General features: G+C 42.4%; 2 protein-coding genes and 2 pseudogenes across 2 annotated transcripts; 2 read left to right on the top strand and 2 right to left on the bottom strand.

The window, feature by feature from the left end:
• Positions 1-1,021: 1,021 nt before the first annotated feature.
• LOC122440369 (elongation factor 1-alpha 1-like) lies at positions 1,022-2,753 on the top strand. Its single transcript, XM_043466520.1, has one exon. It carries the CDS (start codon positions 1,082-1,084, stop codon positions 2,468-2,470), a length of 1,389 nt encoding a protein of 462 aa, XP_043322455.1. The 5' UTR covers positions 1,022-1,081; the 3' UTR covers positions 2,471-2,753.
• Positions 2,754-8,642: 5,889 nt separating this feature from the next.
• LOC122440373 (putative methyl-CpG-binding domain protein 3-like 3) lies at positions 8,643-12,064 on the top strand. The gene is made up of 2 exons (XM_043466527.1): positions 8,643-8,771; positions 11,429-12,064. The coding sequence occupies exons 1-2, from the start codon at positions 8,727-8,729 to the stop codon at positions 12,032-12,034; spliced, it is 651 nt and encodes a 216-aa protein (XP_043322462.1). The 5' UTR covers positions 8,643-8,726; the 3' UTR covers positions 12,035-12,064.
• An 8,304-nt stretch (positions 12,065-20,368) lies between these two features.
• Positions 20,369-21,112, bottom strand: LOC122440914 (annotated as a pseudogene).
• A 46-nt stretch (positions 21,113-21,158) lies between these two features.
• Positions 21,159-23,467, bottom strand: LOC122440371 (annotated as a pseudogene).
• Positions 23,468-23,693: the final 226 nt, after the last annotated feature.

Raw genomic sequence — 23,693 nt, forward strand, 5'->3', positions numbered from 1 at the left:
AAAGAGGAATGTGATACTCAGCATGGATGGCAGTGTTGGTTGTGGCCTACACTGTGTGATGAGATCCAGATTTTCTAGCTGTGGATCTCCAACCTCCTGGGTGCTGCTGACTCATCCCTTGGGGTATGGTCCTACCCTCCCACCCCATGAAGCTGACTGTTCTGCCTGGGATTGGGTCCTCAAGGTGACTCACCCAGAATCTTCAATCTCACGAACCTCTAGAAGCCCTTGTTATAGTCAGAGACTCACAGGAAGCCACTTTGGCTGACACCAGGCTGCACCACCCAGACCACCTCTTCAGAAGCTACCAGGGATGTTGTCTGCTGGGAGCTCACAGTGAAGTCATTCAGTCATGTCTGACTCTTTGCAACCCCATGAACTGTAGCCTGCCAGGCTCCTCTGACCATGGGATTTTCTAGGCAAGAGTACTGGGGCTCGCAACTGAGTCCTTTTTGCCAGAACTTTCCAAGGCTTAAGGGAGCTGCTTGGTCCAACGTTATGTCCCCTCCCTAGGGGTAGCCACATTTGATGAATGGCCAGGGATACAGATGCCTGGCCTTTGTGCCTAAATACAAGTTGAGGGTTCAGTTGTGTCCCCCACTGCCTAAAAGAGATTATGTCCAAGTCCTAATCTCCAGCACCTTAGAATGTGAGCTTATTTGAAAATTACATGGTAGATGTAATTCGTTCAGGTTTCAGGTGAGTTCACTTGGAGTAGGCTTGGTCCCTAATCTGATATGATGGTGGCCCTTATTAAAGGGGTAAAATTGGACACAGACACACACACATACACACACACAGGGAGAGCGCCTTGTGAAGATGAAGACAGGAGCTGGGAAGAAGAGTCTGCAAGCCAAGGAATGCCAAAAACCACCAGCAAACTGCCTTCAGGAGGAACCAGCTCCGCAGATACCTTGATCTTCAACTTGCAGCCTCAAAACATAAAACAGAAGCAATATTGTAACAAACTCAATAAAGACTTTAAAAATGGTCCACATCAAAAAAACCTTTTAGCTTTTTCGCAACGGGTTTGCCGCCAGGACACAGGTGTCGTGAAAACCACCGTTAAACCTAAGCCAAAATGGGAAAAGAGAAGACCCACATCAATATCGTTGTCATTGGGCACGTAGATTCAGGGAAGTCTACCACGACTGGCCATCTGATCTACAAATGTGGCGGGATCGACAAGAGAACAATTGAGAAGTTCGAGAAGGAGGCTGCCGAGATGGGAAAGGGCTCCTTCAAATATGCTTGGGTCTTGGACAAACTGAAAGCTGAACGTGAGCGTGGTATCACCATTGATATCTCCCTGTGGAAATTTGAGACCAGCAAGTACTATGTTACCATCATTGATGCCCCAGGACACAGAGACTTCATCAAAAACATGATTACAGGCACATCCCAGGCTGACTGTGCTGTCCTGATTGTTGCTGCTGGTGTTGGTGAATTTGAAGCCGGTATCTCCAAGAATGGGCAGACCCGTGAGCATGCCCTTCTGGCTTACACTCTGGGTGTGAAACAACTAATTGTTGGAGTTAACAAAATGGATTCCACTGAGCCACCCTACAGCCAGAAGAGATACGAGGAAATTGTTAAGGAAGTCAGCACCTACATTAAGAAAATTGGCTACAACCCCGACACAGTAGCATTTGTGCCAATTTCTGGCTGGAATGGTGACAACATGCTGGAGCCAAGTGCTAACATGCCATGGTTCAAGGGATGGAAAGTCACCCGTAAGGACGGCAACGCCAGTGGAACCACCCTGCTTGAAGCTCTGGATTGCATCCTGCCACCAACTCGCCCAACTGACAAACCCTTGCGTTTGCCTCTCCAGGATGTCTACAAAATTGGTGGTATTGGTACTGTCCCTGTGGGTCGTGTGGAGACTGGTGTTCTCAAACCTGGCATGGTGGTCACCTTTGCTCCAGTCAATGTAACAACTGAAGTGAAGTCTGTAGAAATGCACCATGAAGCATTGAGTGAAGCCCTTCCTGGGGACAATGTGGGCTTCAATGTCAAGAATGTGTCTGTCAAAGATGTCCATCGTGGCAATGTGGCTGGTGACAGCAAAAATGATCCACCCATGGAAGCTGCTGGCTTCACAGCTCAGGTGATTATTTTGAACCATCCAGGCCAAATCAGTGCTGGATATGCACCTGTGCTGGATTGTCACACAGCTCACATCGCTTGCAAGTTTGCTGAGCTGAAGGAGAAGATTGATTGTCGTTCTGGGAAAAAGCTGGAAGATGGCCCTAAATTCTTGAAATCTGGTGACGCTGCCATTGTTGATATGGTTCCTGGCAAGCCCATGTGCGTCGAGAGCTTCTCTGATTATCCTCCCCTGGGCCATTTTGCTGTGCGTGACATGAGACAGACAGTTGCTGTGGGTGTCATCAAGGCAGTGGACAAGAAGGCAGCTGGAGCTGGCAAGGTCACCAAGTCTGCCCAGAAAGCTCAGAAGGCTAAATGAATATTATCCCCAACACCTGCCACCCCAGTCTTAATCAGTGGTGGAAGAACGGTCTCAGAACTGTTTGTCTCAATTGGCCAATTAAGTTTGATAGTAAAAGACTGGTTAATGATAACAATGCATCGTAAAACCTTCAGAAGGAAAGGAGAATGTTTTTGTGGACCATATGTTTTGTGTGTGGCAGTTTAAGTTATTAGTTTTTAAAATCAGTACTTTTTAATGAAAACAACTTGACCAAAAATCTGTCACAGAATTTGAGACCCATTAAAAAAAGTTTAATGAGGAAAAAAAAAAAAAAAACCTTTTAAAAAGGTAAGGTAAAATACAAATGGATAAAAGTTCTTTGTGGCTACAACCCTGGAGTCCTTTTAGTCTCTTATTCCCTCAGACTTGCTGGGGCTATTCCAAGGTCTCCTCACCTCCACTGCATCTGAACTCACTGTCAGGGCGGAAAATGATTCTAGTTACTGTGCTCTGGAACATGCAGCTGGTCAGCACTCCTTGGTGTCTAGTTGTGCTGTTGTTAAGTCGCTAAGTTGTATCTGACTCTTTCTGACCCCATGAACTGCAGCACACCAGGCTTCTCTGTCCTTCACTAGCTCCTGTAGCTTGTTCAGATTCATGTCCGTTGAGTGGGTGCTGCCACCCAACCATCTCATCCTCTGCTGTCCCCTTCTCCTTTTGCCTTCAATCTTTCCTGGCATCAGGGTCTTTTCCAATGAGTCGGTTCTTCACATCAAGTGGCCAAAGTATTGGAACTTCAACTTCAGCATCAGTCCTTCCAGTGAATATTCATGGTTGATTTCCTTTAGGATTGACTGATTTGATCTCCTTGCAGTCCAAGGGACTTTCAAGAGTCTTTTCCAGCACCACAAATCAAAGCCATCAATTCTTCTGTGCCCAGCCTTCATTATGGTCCAACTCTCACATCCATACATGATGTTTAGAGCATAAACCCAAATTCTTTTTCTGCTTGGCTTCAGTCTCACTGTCTCATTGTTTTCTCTGAGGTTGAGACATATTTTTGAGCCTTCTTTTTAGATGCAAAATGGAATGTGACATTTGGACAAAATGTTGGACCAAGACTGCTACCCATTGAAGCTACCCATCAGCTCATGTGAAGTCTTCTTTCCTCCTTTCCTTGGAGAAATGTATCTCCAATTGTAAACTGTGTCACAGTCATCTAGAGGGTTTTGAAAATTCAGATGGTTGGACCTCAACCCAAGTGATCTGGGGTGGGGATGGAGAATTTTCATTTCTAAAAGGTCCCCAGGTGATGCTGATGGCACTAGCACAGGCTAGTTGAGAACAAGATTCTGGGACATCACCAAGCTGATGTGAGACAAGGCCAGAAAGCTGAAGGTCATTAACCAGTGTCAAATCCACACCATTTCATATAACAAACTACTCAAATACTAAAACTTAACTTTCTGAAACATTTGAAACGGATCCACTAAACTATACTTATGCAAATATATCACTTTTTCAGTGATAAACTGTAATAAAAGAGCAATTTTGGGGGATCCCAAACTTTCTCTCCATAACCCAATCACAAGATGCTAGTTACTATCATTGGTTTAAAATACAAACCTGATCAGTCACCTTACATTTATTTATTAAGATTTTTTTTTAATGTGGACCACTTTTTAAAGTCTTTATTGGATTTGTTACAATGTTGCTTTTGAACTGTGGTGTTGGAGAAGAATCTTGAGAGTCCCTTGGACTGCAAGGAGAGCCAACCAGTCAATCCTAAAGGAAGTCAACCCTGAATATTCACCAGAAGCACTGATGCTAAAGCTGAAGCTCCAATACTTCGGCCACCTGTTGCAAAGAGTTGACTCATTGGAAAAGACCCTGGTGCTGGGAAAGGTTGAAGGTGGGAGGAAAAGGGGACGACAGAGGATGAGATGGTTGCATGGCATCACCAACTCAATGGACGTGAGTTTGAATAGGCTCTGGGAGTTGGTGATGGACAGGGAAGCCTGGCATGCTGTGGTCCATGGGGTCGCAAAGAGTCAGACACAACTGAGGACTGAACTGAACTGAACAATATTGCTTCTGTTTTACCTTTTGGTTTTGGGGCCATGAGGCATGTGGGATCTTAGCTCCCTGAAAGACAGTGAAGTGAAAGTGTTAGTCGCTCAGTTGTGTCCAACTCTTTGCGACCCCATGGACTGTAGCCCTCCAGGCTCCTCTGTCCATGTGATTCTCCATGCAACAATATTGGAGTGGGTTGCCATTCTCTTCCCCAGGGGATCTTCCCAAACCAGGAATTGAATCTGGGTTTCCCACATGGCAGGCAGATTCTTTATCACTGAGCCACCCAGGGATCAAACCCTCACTCCCTGCATTGGAAGCATGGATTCTTTAACCACAAAAACCACCAGGGAAGTCCCTATCACCTTATTTTTAAATTCTTCAGTTTTGTGTTCAGCAGATATTTATCCTGTTGCCCTATCATAATTAATACTGTACTTCCCTTTTCATTCCCCAATATGTCCCAGTTGAGAGGGAAAATTATTTGATCTCCCATTTTATAGAGCATATATTATGTGCAAACTCTGAAGGAAAATCTGTGATCCAAAAATAAACAGATTTATTGCCCCTGTTGTCATTACTTTGTTGACAAAGGTTCAACTAGACACAGCTATGGCTTTTCCAGTAGTCATGTACAGATGTGAGAGGTGGACTATAAAGAAAGATCAGCGCTGAAGAATTGATGCTTTTGCTGGAGAAGACTCTTGAGAGTCCCTTGGACTGCAAGGAAATCAAACCAGTCAATTCTAAAGAAAATCAGTGCCAAATAGTCATTGGAAGGACTGATGCTGAAGTTAAGGTTCCAATACTTTGGCCTCCTGAAGCAAAGAATCAAATCATTGGAAAAGACCCTGATGCTGGGAAAGATTCAAGGCAGAAGGAGAAGGGGACAACAGTGGATGAGATGGCATCACCAACTCGATGGCCATGAGTTTGAGCAAGCTCCGGGAGCTGGTGATGGACAGGGAGGCCTGGTGTGCTGCTGTCCATGGGGTCACAAAGAGTCAGATATGACTTAATGACTGAACTGAACTGATTGGCCCTGTTGATGTTAATCTAACTGAGGGGAAAGAGTTATAAAAAGCACACAGAATTTATAACATATTATATAGAAAGGGCAGAAGGAGAAGAGGGTGTTAGAGGACGAGATGGCTGGATGGCATCACCGATGCAATGGACATAACTTGGGCAAACTTTGGGAGATGGTGAGGGACAGGGAGGCCTGGTGCACTCCAGTCCACGGGGTCGCAAAGAGTCAGACATTACTGGGCAATTGAACAGCTACAACAATTTAGAAATAACTTCCATGAGAATACACAAGGTTTTCTCCAGTGAACACCAGTAGAAATAGAACAATATGTCCTATGTAATTTTAAATTTGGTAGAACACACAGTGAGGAAAGCCAACACAAATAAAGGAAACTTTTTTTTAACTCTCTTATTTAACCAAGGAAATTTAATGTTATCATTCCAAAATGTAACCCCCATCAGAATGAAGCACAACATATTGTTTTCTTCCTTCTGAACTCTGGTAGATCAGCAGTAAAGGATCTGCCTGCAATGCAGGAGCCGAAGGAGATGTGGGCTGGATCCCTGGGTTGGGAAGATCCCCTGGAGGAGGGCATGGCAACCCACTCCAGTATTCTTGCCTGGAGAATCCCATGGACAGAGATGCCCGGCAGGACACAGTCCACAGGGTCAAAAAGAGTTGGAAACAACTGAACAACTTAGCACACACTTAGCAAGCATGCATGCTCAGTCACTGCATTGTGTCCAACTCTTTGCAACCCTATGGATTGTAGCCTATCAGACTCCTCTGTTCATGGGATTCTCCAGGCAAGAATACTGAATGGGTTGCCATTTCCTTCTCCAGATTTTAACATTACAGCCCATCTAGTTCAAAAGTTAAATTTGATCTGCATAGAGATTTTATAAGGTTTCCAATTGTGAGAATGATTCACACAAAGTATTTTTAAGCTTCTTTAATGGATTTTATGTCCTAGAATTTGATTCATCTTTCTAGTGCAGTTTTAGATTTTGTTTCATGACAGAATTTCTATGTTTACATAATGTTTTGATATACTCTATCAGCAACCCACTCCAGTAGTCTTGCCTGGAAAATTCCATGGACAGAAGAGCCTGGAGGGGTACAGTCCATGGAGTCACAAAGAGTGGGACATGATTCAGTGACTGGGCATGATTCAGTGTGCACACACACACATCAGATATAGGAAACTCAAAATTTCTTCCCACTCATACTTTCCACCCCCTCCGACTTACTGGTGAATTTTGGTGAGTTTTGACTTCTAATATAGATCCATATGAAGGAAGTTGCTGTTTTTTATTATCTGAATTTAATAGTAGCAAAAGGAATAATTTCCCCCCCTCATTGTAAAACTACTCTAACTTTATTTAAAAATAAAGCTGTGGGGACTTCCCAAGTGGTCCAGTGGTTAAGAATCTGCCTTCTAATACAGGGGATGAAGTTCGGTCCCTGATCAGGGAACAAGGATCCCACAGGCCATAGTGAAGGGGGCAAGAGTGCAACTAAGACCTGATGCAGCCAAATAATTAAATGAATAAATAAATGTAAAAAAAACAAAAATAAAATAAAGCTATGTATTTTATTTTTGCTAGAAATGAAATTAAGCATTTAAGTGATTATGAAGGTGTTGATTCCAGCAGAAGACTGGGTTAAAACTGCAAGATAGCTCAAGAGTATATATTCCAACAAAGCACAGTGTAAACAATACTGAAAAACTCCAGGACAGAGTTAAAAAAGAAGTGAGATGTGATTGAAGCAGAGAGCAAAGGGAATCTGATGAGGAATTGATATATCAGTGAAAATATACACAATGCATATTACAAATGGGTGAAAGACATCAACCCACACAAACAATTAATTCAAAGGTCTTTAAGCAAAGAAAATACTTGGGAAACAATAATGAGTTATACTGTGGTCTAAAAATCAGAGTGAATATTAAAGATTTTAGAGAATACAAAGGTTAAATAAGCAAGAAAATGCTAACTGGGAACGCCTGAACATAAATAAGGTAGAGGTCAACAGAACATCATTTTTAAAATGATCAAAAATCATATCAAATCAGAATTCTATACCCAGCATCAGTATTTCCTCCAGTAAAGATGATTTTAAAAACTTAGAGTGAAACATTTAATTGTTAGCAGTCTTGAATTAGACAGACTAGTAGAGTGAGTTATGAAGTCCAAAGGAAAATAATCTCAGGTTGAAAACCAGGAATGCAGGAAGAAGTGAAGGTAAAAGGAAAGAATAATTTAGAAATAAATAAAAATGAATTTTGTTTTATAAAACAATTCTAGAACTATCTCATGGAGATTAAAACACATGTAGATTTAAGATGCATGACAAAAGCAATAGAAAAATCAAGAATGTTGAAATGGAACTGAAAGTGTTCTTAGGTATTAGCATTTGGGAGATGTGATAAAAAGCAATTAACTGTATTATCCTATATTAAATAAATGATTCAGAATTTGACCACTAAAGTAACTGCACATGTTTTGTATAAGATTGCAAGTAGTAAGTTTATAGAGGGAAAATGGAATAATCATCATCAGTGAAATAAAGAGAGTAAAGAGGCTGTTTCTGTTTCGGTCAAAGGCTCAGGATATCTCAGATTTACCAGTAATTAGGTGAAATGTAAATGTACAGAACATTGAGTTCTTATTAATGACTCTGTAATATAGACTTCAAAGACTTGTTAGCAGATTTTTTCAACATTCTTTTATTGATAAACATTTAAACAATCTGTAGTTTTCTCTATGAAAACATAAGCTGTGTGGAAATTTTAGCTTATGAAAGTGTCCAGAACTATTTTTATAGAAGGCATCCATTAAAAAAGAAACATTAAAATGTTGAAAGTGAAAATAACACCCCATTCACAAATGTGTTTAATTTTTCACATAGTATTTTGTATTATTCAATAGAATCTAGTATCACCAATAGCCCCAAATTCTTGTGTTTGGGGATAAAGACTCAAGACTCTCTCTGAAATCCCTATGATTTCAGACATAGGGTGTGTCCTCTGGATTGGATTGTCCCCTGATTGGGTTGTCCACTCTCTTACCCTATAAAAAGGAGAATCAGGGGCAGAAGTTACTGCACTTCCTAGCCAGCTACAGGCTGTCTGCATCTGTCTGCATCTCGGGAGTGGTCAGAGGAAGCTCTGGAAGCTCTTAGAAGATGGAGAAACCTGAACTGGACAGACCTCTAAGTCAGCCTCTTCTGGTAAGTGTGGAATCCATATTGACAGCAAGAGGGTCTGTTAAGATGCTTTTTTTTTCTTGTGTAAAATCTAAGTTAGAGGAATTTAGTTCTTAAAACAAGATACATTCCTTATTGAAAGTTATTTCCCAAGTGTTAATGTTTCTTAAGAAATATTCAAGATTTTATTTAGTTTTGTATATGAAGCTTTCCTGGGATAATGAAAAGTGTGGGTTTTTTTTTAACCAAAATCCTTGGGTAGTGAAAGTAGCATTTGGCCCTAGAGTAGCTAAATCTTTCTCCTCTGTGGACAATTCTTTGCCCACAAAGTGTTTGGTTTTTTTTCCTCTTTTTTTTTTTTTCTTTAAATTTCTGTTCTCTGCTTCAAATAGACCTTCCCCAATCTCTTTGTCATCCATCATTGTAGTTAATTTATTTTTCCTATTCTCCCTCCTTACTTCTCTTCCTCCTTTCTCTTTCTCTCTCTGTCTCTCTGTTGGCCTTATTGCCTACCATAGCACTTAATTACACTTAACACTATTAATAGACATTTCTTAGTCTATAGCCCTCTTCTCTCAGCAAGATTGAAATAATCTGGGGCAATAACTTGGTTAAGTTAAATTCCAAGTTGTGAGTTTTAGTACACAACTCAGCATATAATGACTCCTGTATAAATAGGCAGTTCAAGTTATTTTTCTGTCAAACATTCCTTTATATCTTGACTAATGCAAGGAGTAGCACTAATAATAGCAATGGGAATAAAGTGAGCTTTATGGTTTCTTTTTAAAAAATCTTCAGAAGACAGAAATGTGAGATTTAAAAGGAAAGGTGGGCTAATGAGGTTTGCAGTTTAAACAGATTAGTGTGAAGAGTCTTAATCTCAGTGGCAATTGGTTTTACTCTAGCACAAAAGAGATTAATTTATTTTACAACTGTAGTCATGTGAATTTGTTAGAAAAATTTGTAAAGTGTTTTTTTGGAATTGGCATAACATCTCTAAAAATAAGACATCTGAGCACCTTGAAAAGCCAAAACAATAAGTGACTATATCCATGGAACTATGAAATTTCTCATTATCTTTTCTTCATTGAGTACCCAACTTAGTGAGAAAAGCAATAAAAAAGAAGTAGATAATACTACACATAAATAAATCAAAATTTTAAAAAATTAACAGAGACAATGTGAGATAAATTTTGATATGGCATCAGGAAAGGTCATTCTGTGGAAATGACAGTTTGTAGATTAAATGAAAGGTAGCCAAGAATTCAAAAGTTGAGAATCTTCAAGTGGATTCAGGAAGGCAAATTGATGGTTAATTGGTATAAGAGTATGGGGTGGTAGGGCATCCAGAATACCATTCAAGGGTAGATGAGATATTAGTACCAACTAGTGAGTTTAGGGGACATTGAGATAAGGATGAATTATTTGAGAGAAATGATTGGTTCAACATGGGACCTGGTCACTGTGAGCTGAGTCACGAATATTATCACTGATGTGGGTAGGCAGATGGATATTTGGGTTGAAGGGTTGAAGCCAGATCAGTGAATCTGTGAACATTTCTAGTTCATGAAGAATATTTGAAGCCAGGAAAATGGATGAGATTGCCTGGAAGAAGGTGTAGATGTAGAACAGATGGGACAGCAGGACCAACTTCTAAGAGCATTGATCACTAAGTGAAATAGGAGATAGAGGAGTAGGAGGAGGGGAGGAAGGGGGTAAAAAGGACCATCTATGGTGGGTAAAAAGGAACTTTATGAAAAGACCCTGATGCTAGGAAAGACTGAAGGCATGAGGAGAAGGGAACGACAGAGAATGAGATGGTTGGATGGCATCACCCACTCGATGGACATGAATTTGAGCAAGCTCTGGAAGTTGGTGATGGACAGGGAAGCCTAGTGTGCTACAGCTCATGGGGTCATGGAGTACCAGACATGACTGAGCGACTGAACTGATGAAGAGAATGTGTTTTCTAAGTTACTTTATGAGCAGGAGAATATTTGAGTGAAGACGGGACTTGGGTTTGAGAGCAAAGAATCCGAGGGTTGAGAGACACTTGATCTCATTGGAGATGAGGCACTAAAGGAAAATGAAAACCAGGTGACTGTGTGTCTTAAAGCAAAGTGAAAAAGATATATCAAAAAGTTTAATGTCTTGGTAGTCAAAGAACCCTGTGATCTCTTTGTCCAGATGATGTTGGATTCAAGGACACCAGCATGTGTGTGATTGACAGTGACAGAGATGGGAAGAGGAAAAGATCCTCTAAGAATGAAAATCTGGAATTGGTACTGGGTGATGACCTGCAGCTTTCTGTCCTTGACTCCTATCTGCTTAATGTCCCAGGATTCAGTATGGTGTCTGTACTAGCAGCATTAGCAGCAGTTGGGAATGCTTAGAAATGCAATTTGTTTTTTTCTTCTATTATATAAATTTATTTATTTTAATTGGAGGCTAATTACTTTATAATATTGTATTGGTTTCTTGTCCCCACCCCAGACTTTCTTGAATTGGCATCCAGAAATCTGAGTTCTATCAACCTTCTGAATAAATGTTATGCACAGAGGAATTTGAGACCCCATTTCTTCAGGGAGTTATCCAAATGTGCTAAGAACATTCTCCATAACTGGCAGTTGTTTCACCCCCCCCATTTTATTCAAATTTTACATCTCATTTTGTTTTCAAAGAGGCTCAGAAGAAATATGATGCCTGAAGACCTGGAGAAGAGAAGACAGGAGGTTTTAGTCAAGGCCAAGCAGAGGCGTCGTGACAGATGTTTACTTCCTCTGAGGCTGACCAGCTGCATTTTCCAGAAGCCAGTCACAAGGATAACTTCTCATCCTGGCAATGTGGTCAGAAGACGTCGATGCGAGGAGACCCTGGAAAAGCCCCAGCAAGCCTTTGCATTCCAGAGACTGCAGGGGCTCCAAGCCTACAGCCCTGAAGGAGAACCTTTCAGGACCATGGACAGCGCAAACGTTTCCGGGATCATTGCTCAGCGTGGTGCCGGTGAATCCCTGGGCCCTGATGGTGCCTGGTCTCTGCACACCAGCCCTGAGCCCATCCTTGCCCAGTCTTCAGATGGGGCAGAGCTGAACCCAAGGTTGGGGCTCTTTCTCCCACACGCCCTCTGCAGACAACCAGTAAAAGATGCAGATATTCGCCGACAGTCTCGGAAAGTGAAGAGAGCAAGGGAGAGATTGGCTATGGCCTTGAGGGCAGACAGGCTTGCCAGGGAGGCAGAGAGAGCCAGGTGCCAGAAAAAACGTTCCCGAGAACTGAAGGAAAAATAGGAGACGATTGTCCTGAGAAAGTTGAGTGGTGTGGTCGCTGGGAAATGGTTCATGGTGGAGTGTGTAGGGGGGGTGGGGTGCGACAGCCCTCCATTCTACTTGCTGCTTTTACTGTCAACCCTGTTTCTGGACTACGATGCTTTGTTACATTAACTTTGTATTCTATTGAAGTCTTGGTGGACAAAAACAAAAAGTGTAATTTTTCTTTAATGGGAGAGATTGGGTTTCATGTGACAAAAGATTTGTGCATATCTTTGTACACCTCAATTTCTGTGTGTCAGAATTTCTTTACTGAATTCTACAGAGGTAATCTAGCCTAGGGACTTATTTAGTGTTTTTAGTCATAATATTTTCTTGCATTAATTACACTTAAACAAGAAATAATCTATTCTAAAGAGGTTATTTTCTAATATTAAAAATTAATGCTATAAAGTCTGATTAAGCTGGCTTTTACTTCTTGTTTTAACATGAGTTGCCTCCTTTTTTTGTCATTCTTGTGCCAAATGTCAAATCAGACAGATATTTTAATGTAAATCAATTAGTAATTATGCTATGTATTACGTCCTTGTCTGTTACCCAAATCTTAAGTGGGTATTTTTTTAAAGAATGTGATTTTTAAAAAATGTTATTTGTTTACTTTCTTTTTAGCTGTTCTGGGGCATTGGGTCTTCCATTGCTGCCAGTTGGCTTTCTCTAGTTGTGGAGAGCAGGGGCTACTCTCTGGTTGCAGTGCATGGGTTTCTCATCCCAGTGACTTCTCTTGTTGCAGAGCAAGGGCTCTAGATGCATGATTTCAATGGTTCTGATACTGGGGCTTAGTTGCTCCACAGCATGTGAAATCTTCCCAGACCTGTCCCCTGCATTGGCAGGTAGATTTTAACCACTGGACCACCATGGACATCCTAAGTGGGTATTTTGAAAAATTATTTTTGACCTTTGATTCTTAAGAAGGAACACGTTCTTTGGAAACATTTTCTTCTGAAAATGACTTGCTAGCAAGCTTGTTGCCCTGACCCAGAAATCAGTCCAGAGTCCTTGAAACTTGTCCACCCAACAGGGTTAGGCACATCATCATTTGTAAGTAGTCAAGAATGACATCATTGCTTATTCAATAAACAATTCATTTTTACTTATAAACACTTCATTCAGTAAACATGATAATTCTTTCCACCGAACCCATAGAAGGTGGAATAAATGTGTCATGCTACAGAAGTCCCAGGGGGACAGTATCAGGAAGGAAAAGAATGACGTTTTCTGAACTTCCTTGTACAATTTTTATGAAGTTGTTTTATCAGTGGTGGAGAGGGAAGGTTGATGTGGCTCAGACCATAAATAATCTGCCTGCAATACAGGAGACCCCGGTTCAATCCCTGGGTCCAGAAAATTCCCTGGAGAGAGGAATGGCAACTGACTCCTTTATTCTTGCCTGGAGAATTCCACGGACAGAAGAGCCTGGCGAGCTACAGTCCATGGGGTCACAAAGAGTCAGACACAACTGAAGCGGCCAAAACACACAGAGTAACGAAACAGGAAAACAGTGACTAGAGGTGAGCGGTTATGCTTCCTGACAACAGGCTCTGGATTTAACTTAGTAAGTCCCTCCTAGAGCCCAGAGCTTTGATGTGGGTCTGAAGCCTCCCCAGACGTACTAAGGCAGATTCCAACTCTTCAGTGTGAACTAATCTTTATATTCCAACCCCCTTTTGCCCTGGAGTGTCACATGACCCTTTCTGATCCAGTAGGTACCAGGCACTTGGCCCTTTAGGGAACAGGAGGTGGAGCCACGTTTATGCCCGGTTCTTTTTTTTTTTTTTTTTCATTTATTTTTATTAGTTGGAGGCTAATTACTTTACAATATTGTAGTGGTTTTTGTCATACATTGACATGAATCAGCCATGGAGTTACATGTGTTCCCCATCCCGCTCCCCCCTCCCCCCTCCCTGTCTACCCGATCCCTCTGGGTCTTCCCAGTGCACCAGGCCTGAGCACTTATCTCATGCATCCAACCTGGGCTGGTGATCTGTTTCACCACAGATAATATACATGTTTTGATGCTGTTCTCTTGAAACATCCCACCCTCGCCTTCTCCCACAGAGTCCAAAAGTCTGTTCTGTACATCTGTGTCTCTTTTTCTGTTTTGCATATAGGGTTGTCATTACCATCTTTCTAAATTCCATATATATGTGTTAGTATACTGTAATGGTCTTTATCTTTCTGGCTTACTTCACTCTGTATAATGGGCTCCAGTTTCTTCCATCTCATTAGAACTGATTCAAATGAATTCTTTTTAATGGCTGAGTAATATTCCATGGTGTATATGTACCACAGCTTCTTTATCCTGCAGCTCAATTCCAGAAAAATAAATGACCCAATCAAAAAAATGGGCCAAAGAACTAAATAGACATTTCTCCAAAGAAGACATACAGATGGCTAACAAACACATGAAAAGATGCTCAACATCACTCATTATCAGAGAAATGCAAATCAAAACCACAATGAGGTACCATTACATGCCAGTCAGGATGGCTGCTATCCAAAAGTCTACAAGCAATAAATGCCAGAGAGGGTGTGGAGAAAAGGGAACCCTCTTACACTGTTGGTGGGAATGCAAACTAGTACAGCCGCTATGGAGAACAGTGTGGAGATCCCTTAAAAAACTGGAAATAGAACTGCCATATGACCCAGCAATCCCACGGCTGGGCATACACACCAAGGAAACCAGATCTGAAAGAGACACGTGCACCCCAATGTTCATTGCAGCACTGTTTATAATAGCCAGGACATGGAAGCAACCTAGATGCCCATCAGCAGACGAATGGATATGCCCGGTTCTTATCTGCCAGTCCTGGGGTCTGGGAAATGAAGCTGTGTGAGGTCACCATGTAGGGAGGGCTGTCTGGGTTTGGGGCCACCTGGGAGCATTACACTTAAGGGTGAGCATGGAGAAAGGTCAGGACGAGACCTGCCCCCCTCCCACCTATATCTATACCTGGACATAATTTACTCCCCCACAAGAAGAGTGTGTGTGTGTGTGTGTGTGTTAGTTGCTCAGTCCTGTCCAACTCTTTGTGATCCCATAGACTGTAGCCCACCAGCCTCCTCCATCTACGGAATTCTCCAGGCAAGAAGACTGGAGCGGGCTGTCATTCCCTTCTCCAGGGGATCTTCCCGAAGCCACCAGGAAGTCCTCCCATGAGAAGGGATACAAGTGTATGTATGGCTGAGTCACTCTGCTGTGTGCGTGAAATTATCACAGCATTGTTAATCAGCTATACGCCAATAAAAAAAGAAAGCTTTTTAAAAAAAAAAGGGGGGGATGGTTTTGAAGTATTATGTAAGCACATACAAATTTTTTAATTAATTTTATTTATTGTACCTTATCTATTAATTACTAAACATGAAAGGGATGGAGAGACTCATCTTTGACTCAGTATTCCAAGATATTAATAATAATAATTTACTCCCCACATCCAGCTAACAGAAACTAATGTCTTTCCTCTTATGTTCTGTTAAATTATTTTAGCTTAGGTTAATATACATGCAAGTGTGCTCAGTCATTTCAGTCATGTCAGACTCTTCGTGATCCTGGAGAACGTAGCCTGCCAGGCTCCTCTGTCCACAGGATTATCCATACAAGAATACTGGAGTAGCTGTTATTCCCTTCTCCAGGGAATCTTCTCGAAGCCACTAGGAAGCCCTCCCACAAGAAAGGATACGTGTGTATGTATGGCTGATTTGCTCTGCTGTGCGCCTGAAATCATCACAACATTGTTAAAAATATGAAAAAGTCAAAAGAATTAAAGGATGGTTTTGAATGATTATATAAGCATATTCAATTTTTAAAAAATAATTTTATTGTATTTTATCTATTATTAAATGTGAAGGGGATGGGGAGACTCACTCACCCTCTACTCAGTATTCCAATATAATAATAATTTTACTCCCCACATCCAGTTAACAGGAACTAAGTTCATTCCTCTTCTTATGTTATTTTATCTTAGGATAATATGCATGCATGCATGCTCAGTCACTTCAGTTGTGTCCAACTTTTTGTGACCCTATGGACTGTAGTCCAGCAGGCTCCTCTGTCCACGGGATTTTCCAGGCAAGGATACTGGAGTGAGTTGCCATGCCCTCCTCCAGGGAATCTTCCCAAGCCAGGGATTGAACTTGCATCTCCTGCATTGCAGGTGAATTCTTCAACGCTGAGCCACCGAGGAAGCCTTAGGTTAATATAGATTCTGTTAAATTATTTTATCCTAAGGTCTGGAGTGGGGATGGAGAATTTTCATTTCTAAGAAGTTTCCAGGGATGTACAACACCACACATTGAGAAGGGGATTCTGGGACATCATGAAGCCCGCATGAGACAAATACAGAAAGGTGAAGGTCATTATCCAGTGCCAAATCCAGATCAATTTATATAATAAACTACTCAAACACTGAACTTAAAATACTGAAACACTGAAAATCCATTCACTTAACTACATTTATGCAAAGATGTCATCTTCTGAGTGACAAACTGCAATAAATTAGCAGTGACAGCTTAGATTCTACATCTTTTGTCCTTATAATCCAATCATTAGATTCTAATCACTATCACCTGTTTTTTGTGTGTGTTACTTTCTGTGGTACAACAAAGTGAATCATTTATTTTTATCTATTTTTTTCTGAACTCTCCCCCACCATAAGCTCTTCCCCTACCCCCAGTAACTACATTACAAGATTTATTATGCCAATGTGTTTGTGTTCGCTTCTTTTTATTTTTAATGTTTTAAACTTTAGTTTGTATTGCCGATTAACAATGTTGTGATAGTTCAAGGTGCAAAGGGACTAAGCCGTGTATATACATGTATCCATTCTCCCCCAAACTCCCTCCCATCCAGGCTCCCACATAACACTGAGCAGGGTTTCCTGTGCTATACATGCAATAAGTCTTTGTTCTCATCACTATGGTCTGTTTTGTGTGTGAATGTTTCTTTCTGCTGCAAAGCAAAATGAATCAGTCTTTTTTTAATTTATTGGAGTGTAGGTGGTATACAATTTTGTGTTACTTTCTGCGGTAGAGCAAACCAAATCAGTTGTACATGTACACACATCCACTCTTTTTTTAGGTTCTTCTCCCATATAGGTCATCATTGTAACCAGATGATCTGTTTTAAATGCAAATCTAATCATGTACTTTAACTGGCAGGCCTTCATTTTTGTCTTCAGCAGATATTTATCCTGTTGCCCTGTTCTAATGATTAACACTACCCTCTTTATTCCCCAGTGTGTTCCAGCTTGGAGAGAAAATTCTTTGGTCACCCTATTTGCAAATATCTACTATGTGCAAAGCGATGGCATAAAACCTGTGATCCAGAAATAAACTAAACAGATTCACTGCCCCGTTTGATTTAATCTTCATGAGAGGAAAGAGATAAAAAGTAGAGCAAAGAATTTATAACGTGTCATGGAGAAGTAGAGAGAGAGTGTATGTATTAGAGTTAGTTTCAGCATGTGTGTCTCTTCATTTTTAAATGTTTTGGTGTGTGTTCGTGTACTTGGGCTGCCTGGGGGAAGGGCTGTCTGTGAGAGAGGCTCTTAGGCATTGGAAAAGTTCCTCCAGGTGCACTTTCTTTGAAATTTAATAATGTGTATCAGTCAAGGTTCTCTAGAGAAATGGAACCAATAGGACATAAAGTCTACAGAAGAGGGGAGGTATTTAGGAATTCACCTACATGGTTATAACAGTGAGAAATCCCATAATCTGCTATTTGCAACCTGGAGAAGCAGAAAAGTCAGGGGTGAGACTTCCCTGATGGTCCAGTGGTTAAGAATCTGCCTCAAAATGCAGGGGATGTGGATTGAACCCCTAGTCGCGGAACTAAGATCCCACATCTTGTGAAGCAAATGAGCCCCTGAACCACAACTAGAGAGTCTGTGTGCCACAACGAAAGATCCCGCATCCCGCAAATAAGACTAAGACCTGACACCGCCCATTAAATAAATAAGTAAATATCTTTTAAAAGTCAATGGTAAACTTCAATCCAAGTCCGAAGGCCTGAGAACCAGGAGCTCTGAGTCCAAGGGAAGGAAAAGATGGACATTCCCACTCAGGAAGAGAGAGTGGATTCACCTTCCTTCACCTGTTTTTCCATGTGGCCCTCAGCAGATTGAATAACACCCACCTACCCTGAGGAGAGTGGGTCACTTCACTTAGTCTATGGAATCAAATGCTGATCTGTTCCAGAAACATCCTCAAGAACACACCCAGAAATAATAATGAGCCAGCTATCTGGGCTGATCAGCCTTTGGATAGGCATCCATCCTGCCCCCATCCCCTGAACCCAGGTGCTGGCATCCAAAATAAAGCAAACTTTCCCTCTTTCCAACTGTGCCTCTTTATTGACTTTTGAGCAGTGAGCAGTTACAATTTGATGTATAAAATAAGCTACAAGAACACATTGTACCAACAGGGACTATGACCAATACTTTATAGAGTATAACTTTAAAAATTGTGAATCACTCTTCTATATTATCTGCAAGTTATACAATATTATTCATCAACTATACTTCAAAAGGGCTTCCCCAGTGGCTCAGATGGTAAAGAATCCGGCAGCAATGCAGGAGACTTGGGTTTGATCCCTGGGTTGGGAAGATTCCCTGGAGAAGGAAATAGCAACCCACTCCACTGTTCTTGCCTGGAGAATTCCGCATGAATAGAAGAGCCTGGCAGGCTACAGTCCATGGGGTCGCAAAGAGTCAGACACGACTGAGCGACTAAGAACAAGCACATACTTCAATAAAAAAAAAATCTAAAAAAAGAAAGAACCCAAATACTCAAAATGAACCCATAGAAAAAGATATCACATCTGGTTTACAGAAGCAGAGACTGCATAGAAGGAGAAATAGGAGAAAGGTTGTTGAAAGGTACAAATTCTCAGCTTTAAAAAAAGATGCAAAACGGGTAATGAGTAACATGATGACCGCAGTTAATGTTGCTGTTCACCACGGTGCTGAAGAAATGTGTCCAGAGAGTAAATCCTAAGACTCTCATCACACCAAAAAAAGACTTAAAAAAAAAAAAACAAAAAACATTTTGAGGTGATGAATGTTAAATAAAGGGCTTCCCTGGTGGTTCAGATGGTAAAGAATCTGCCTGCAATGTGGGAGGCCAGGGTTTGATCCCTGGGTTGGGAAGATCCCCTGGAGGAGGGCATGGCTACCCCTCCAGTATTATGCTAACTAAAATCACTGTGGTAATCATTTCATGATATAGATGTCACATACACTTCAAACATATACAGTAGCAGCAATTTTAAACTTTAAAAATTACCTGGAATAATGGAATTGTATAACTCTTCCATCGAAAGAAAACTGTATGTAGTACTGTATGTCAATGATATGAAATTAGAAAAAAAACTGTTGAAAAAGAAAAATTAAAAGTGCAAAAGAGTATAGGTGAAAGAGGACAAACCACAAGTGCTTTTTTCCTTTAGAATTATTTTATTAAATCATAAATGTACAACTGCTTCATATAATAGTTCTACATGCTAAAATTTAAGGAATAATGTTATTAATATGTTTCATTACAGCATACTTCTAAAAGCTTTTCAAAAACAGAAAAATCTTGCAAAAGACTTTTAAAAATGTAACATTTTACAAAGAAACGGTAACAATTTACAAACATTTAACAAAATGTTTAATGTTAAACAAAATTTAACATTATCAAAGATGTGACGCTTCTACACTCTGACAAAGATCACTAGAAAAAAACAAGCTAAGAAACTGCCTCAAAGGCATTTTCCATACAGTTTTTCCTCTGCAGGAAGGCAATGTTCTTAAATAATTCAATTCATTCACAAATGGCTCTCTGCACCTGCTCTCTGTTTTCTGCCACATCCCTACATGTTTACTCATAACCTGAAGCTGCCCAGTTACCTCTGGGCTCTCAGCCTCTACTAATTAGACAGTGAAGCCCAGGGCAAAGAGGAAGAAGCTCAGTTTCGGCTTCGCCCTCCCAACCCCAACATCCCCCACTGCCTCCTGGACCAGAGTTTCCTTCACCATATTGAGCCCTCAAGTTTCTGCTACCAAAGTTTCCATTCCTCATCGACTGTAATTAGATTGTTGCTGATAATTTCCAAAGTCATTGTTAATTCCACTTCTACAATTTCCTCGTCCATGGTTGCCAAGACCACCTCTGCAGCCTCAATCATGGTTGCCAGATGTGGGGCTTTCAGCACATCTGCCAGACAGACCCTCTGTCTCTCCCTTCTCCAGCCCCATGATAAGCACCCCAAAATCTAGGACCATTTCCATATGCATCAGATCCTCCCCAGAAGTTACTTTCTCATCCTGATGCTTGTCCCAAATTGCTACCACCAGGATAAACCCCCAAACCAAAGGGGCCTCCTCCTCCACTTCTAGAACCTTAGACTTGCTGCAGTTCCCATGTTAACAAAGCCTTTGCGACTTCTGCATGATGACCACTGATGGTATGGTTTTTCAGCAACACAGTCTTGCCCACAGAATCAAGGTCATCAAAAGTCACAAATCCAAAGCCTCTTTTCTTACCAGACTGCCTATCAGTAATGCTCTCAATGGTACCATTTTTCCATATTTCTCAAAGTAATCTCTAAGATGATGTTCCTCAGTACCTTGTTGAATACCAACAAACAGCTTCTTCAGTGTCCAAAGGACACCCCGCTGTCCAGATGCTGCTCTTGGGACACATGTTTGGGTTCAAGCACTCTGCCGTCAACGGAATGGGATCCAGTGGACATTTCATCCACCTCGGTCATGGATGAAAAGGTGATAAAACCGCATTGCCTTGATCTTTGGCTGGAAGGATCCCTCAGGACCACACAGTCTGTAAGTTCTCCCCACTGCTGGTAACAGTTCCTCCGACTTCCTTCTGCGGTTTCAAAGTTCAAAACACCAATAAAGAGTTTATTAATTTGTTCGGCTTCTCTCTTTTGCCTCTTCAAAGCAAACGGATTTCTCAGTTTTCTCCATCAAACTGGGTTGCTTCAGTCAGATTTTCTATAGCTGAGGGAGATGAGAGAGATCTCAGAGATGAATGCAGACTGGACATGTCCCAGCTCTGTGGTAAGAACCTGTGTTGCCCCAGGAGAATACCTCTAGGAGCACTTCCACCGTGACCGGGGAATGCTGCCATGGCCTCTCAGCTCCTGCCGCCCTTGAATCAATCCTGAGTACTTTTCCATCTTCCTGCAAAATACTATTTGAACAGAGTGAGTTTTCCAGACCCAGACATCAAATATTGCATTTTCTCTTTTAGTCTTCCAATTGTGAACTGTATATGTATTATCATCTCTTCATTTTATGTTAATTCTCTCACTAAGTTGGATACCCAATGAAGGGAAGAGTAATGTGGACTCCAGTGATTTACACTGGCATATATACTTACTCACTTTGCCCTTAGAAGGGGCTCAACATGCAAGAGTACTAGAGTGGGTTGCCATTGCCTTCTCCAATCCATTTAAGACTTTAATCATAAAAATATACTTAAAATGTAAACCTAATCAGTGCACACTTTCTTTTAAAATCCATCATTTCTGTTTCAGAGGGTGTTTTTAGAGGGAGAAAATAAAAATATCTTAATCCTGTTGCCCTGCCATAACTACTAACACGTTACACCCCTTTCAACACCCAATATTCCTCAGTTTGGAACGAAAATCACTTGATCCTCATGTTTACAGAGCACCTATTACATCCCAAGTTGTGGACTAAGATCCATAATTCAGAATTTCACTGAACAAAGTATTCACCCCAATTTATTTGAATCCTGATAAAAGTTTTTTTTTTTAAACTCTAATCCTTGGTTCATCCAAAGCAATTATTTTACACAACAAAGAACAACCACAACATTATCTAAAAAGCTACAAAGTTACAAAACCCAAAACAGAAAATGAATAGCCCTGACTGTACAATAAAAGCCAAAAAAGCAATGTACACATTGCTGAGGTAACCTGCAGGGCAGTGAAGAGCACACAACTGCCTTGGCTAGGGGTGGTTCCCTGATGACCCAGCAGAGCTGGCTTGAAACTTACCAATTTCAGAGAAAGGGAGGGGTGTGTGTGTGTGTGTGTGTGTGTGTGTGTGTGTGTGTGTGTGTGTGTGTGTGTGTGTGTGTGTGTGTGTGTGTGTGTGTGTGTGTGTGTGTGTGTGTACTTACCAATTTCAGAGAAAGGGAGGGGTGTGTGTACTTACCAATTTCAGAGAAAGGGAGGGGGGTGGGGGGGGCACATAACACGGGGTACCTGACCCTAGAGGTCAGAAGAGGACCCAAGCAGGGGTGCAGGGCCAGGCTAACAGGGATGACACCACTGCTGGACTCTGCCGGCCAACAGGTTAGGGCAGGACCAGGCCACCGGATCGGCCCAGGTCGTCTGGGACATGGAAAAACGTGCTCCCAGGCCGGGGCTGTCCGTCCGTCTGAAGCCCCCTGCTCACCCCTGCTGGCTTTGCCAGCTACATGACTCCCAGGAACTACAGAAACTGGGAAGTTTTCCAGCCAGAACACTGGAGGGCACCTTTACAAGCACAACCCCAAACCAGCAACACCCCTGCAGCCGGAGCTCTAACTGCTCGGGGACACGTGTCGACTGCTGCCCTCACCTTCGGAAGGAGCTGGAGCTGGAGCCGCTCCAGTGGTAGGGGCGGCAGGGGAAGCAGGTTCACCGGAGCTCGGGGGATCTGCCCCAAGGGGAATGCGACCTGCTCCTCCTCAGCCTGCGCCACGTGGAGGGGGCGGTGGCAGCATTCTCCGGGGAGGGCTCAGTCGCCTGCGGGGTGGCTGAGGCCGGGGGGCCAGCACGGCTGTGGCCGTGATCTGCCGGCCGTCGATTGGCCCTCCGTCCACGTGCTTGAGCGCCTTCGCCGCCTCTTCCGGATTCTCGAACTCCACGTAGGCGTGGCCTTGAGACGGATGCGCGCGCATCCTTTCTCTGGGCAGGTCGATCTCTCTAACTCTTCGGAATGTGGAGAATATCTCCCGGATGTGCTCCCTTGTCACCTTCCGGGTGAGCCTCGCGACGTGCACTTTGGTGGGCTTAGGGGCGGGGCTGCGCCTTCTGCTTTCCTTCTCGTCTAGTCCGGGTGGTTTGGGTTTGGAACCGGACCGCCGCCTGTGGTCTCGGGGGCGCCAAGGCCTTGGAGAGCCGGGGGAGCTGCTGGGGCTGGAGCTGCGGGACCCACTGGAGCGTCCCGAGCGGCCGGATGCTGAGGGCGAGCTGGAGCCGCGGCTGGAGCCCGCGCGGGACCGCGCCCCCGAGCTGCTGCTACCGCCCGAGGCCCTGCGCCGCTTCCGAGCTTTATCCCTGCCGCGGTCCTTCTCGCCGGACTGCTGGGTAGTGCCTGAATCTTTACAGCGATCCGCGGACTGCTCCTCAGAGCCCTCTTTGCGTGGGATGGGAGACGGAGTCATCTCGCCTCCGCGCTCCTCAGCCTCAGGAGAGAAAGGGGTTAATAGATTAAAGGCTGTTTCCTACAGTGTGAAGTACAATAGTGTTGTGATCATCAATAAGGCCATCACAGCGACAGAGAAAGAGGGAGATATGGAGGAAGAGAAGTAAGAAGAAAGAAAAAATAATGACAGTTATTGATGAAGATATTGGGGAAGGGCAACCCTGTAGCTCAGACGGTAAAGAATC

This window comes from Cervus canadensis, chromosome 4 (genome assembly GCF_019320065.1).
Source record: "Cervus canadensis isolate Bull #8, Minnesota chromosome 4, ASM1932006v1, whole genome shotgun sequence".
Lineage (NCBI taxonomy): Eukaryota > Metazoa > Chordata > Mammalia > Artiodactyla > Cervidae > Cervus > Cervus canadensis.

What these genes read in the sequence shown, in the direction of transcription:
- LOC122440369 (XM_043466520.1), top strand. Translation starts at nt 1,082, where the DNA reads ATGGGAAAAGAGAAGACCCACATCAATATCGTTGTCATTGGGCACGTA.
- LOC122440373 (XM_043466527.1), top strand. Translation starts at nt 8,727, where the DNA reads ATGGAGAAACCTGAACTGGACAGACCTCTAAGTCAGCCTCTTCTG. An exon ending in CTCTAAGTCAGCCTCTTCTG is followed by an intron (nt 8,772 to 11,428) that starts GTAAGTGTGGAA and finishes TTGTTTTCAAAG; the next exon opens with AGGCTCAGAAGAAATATGAT.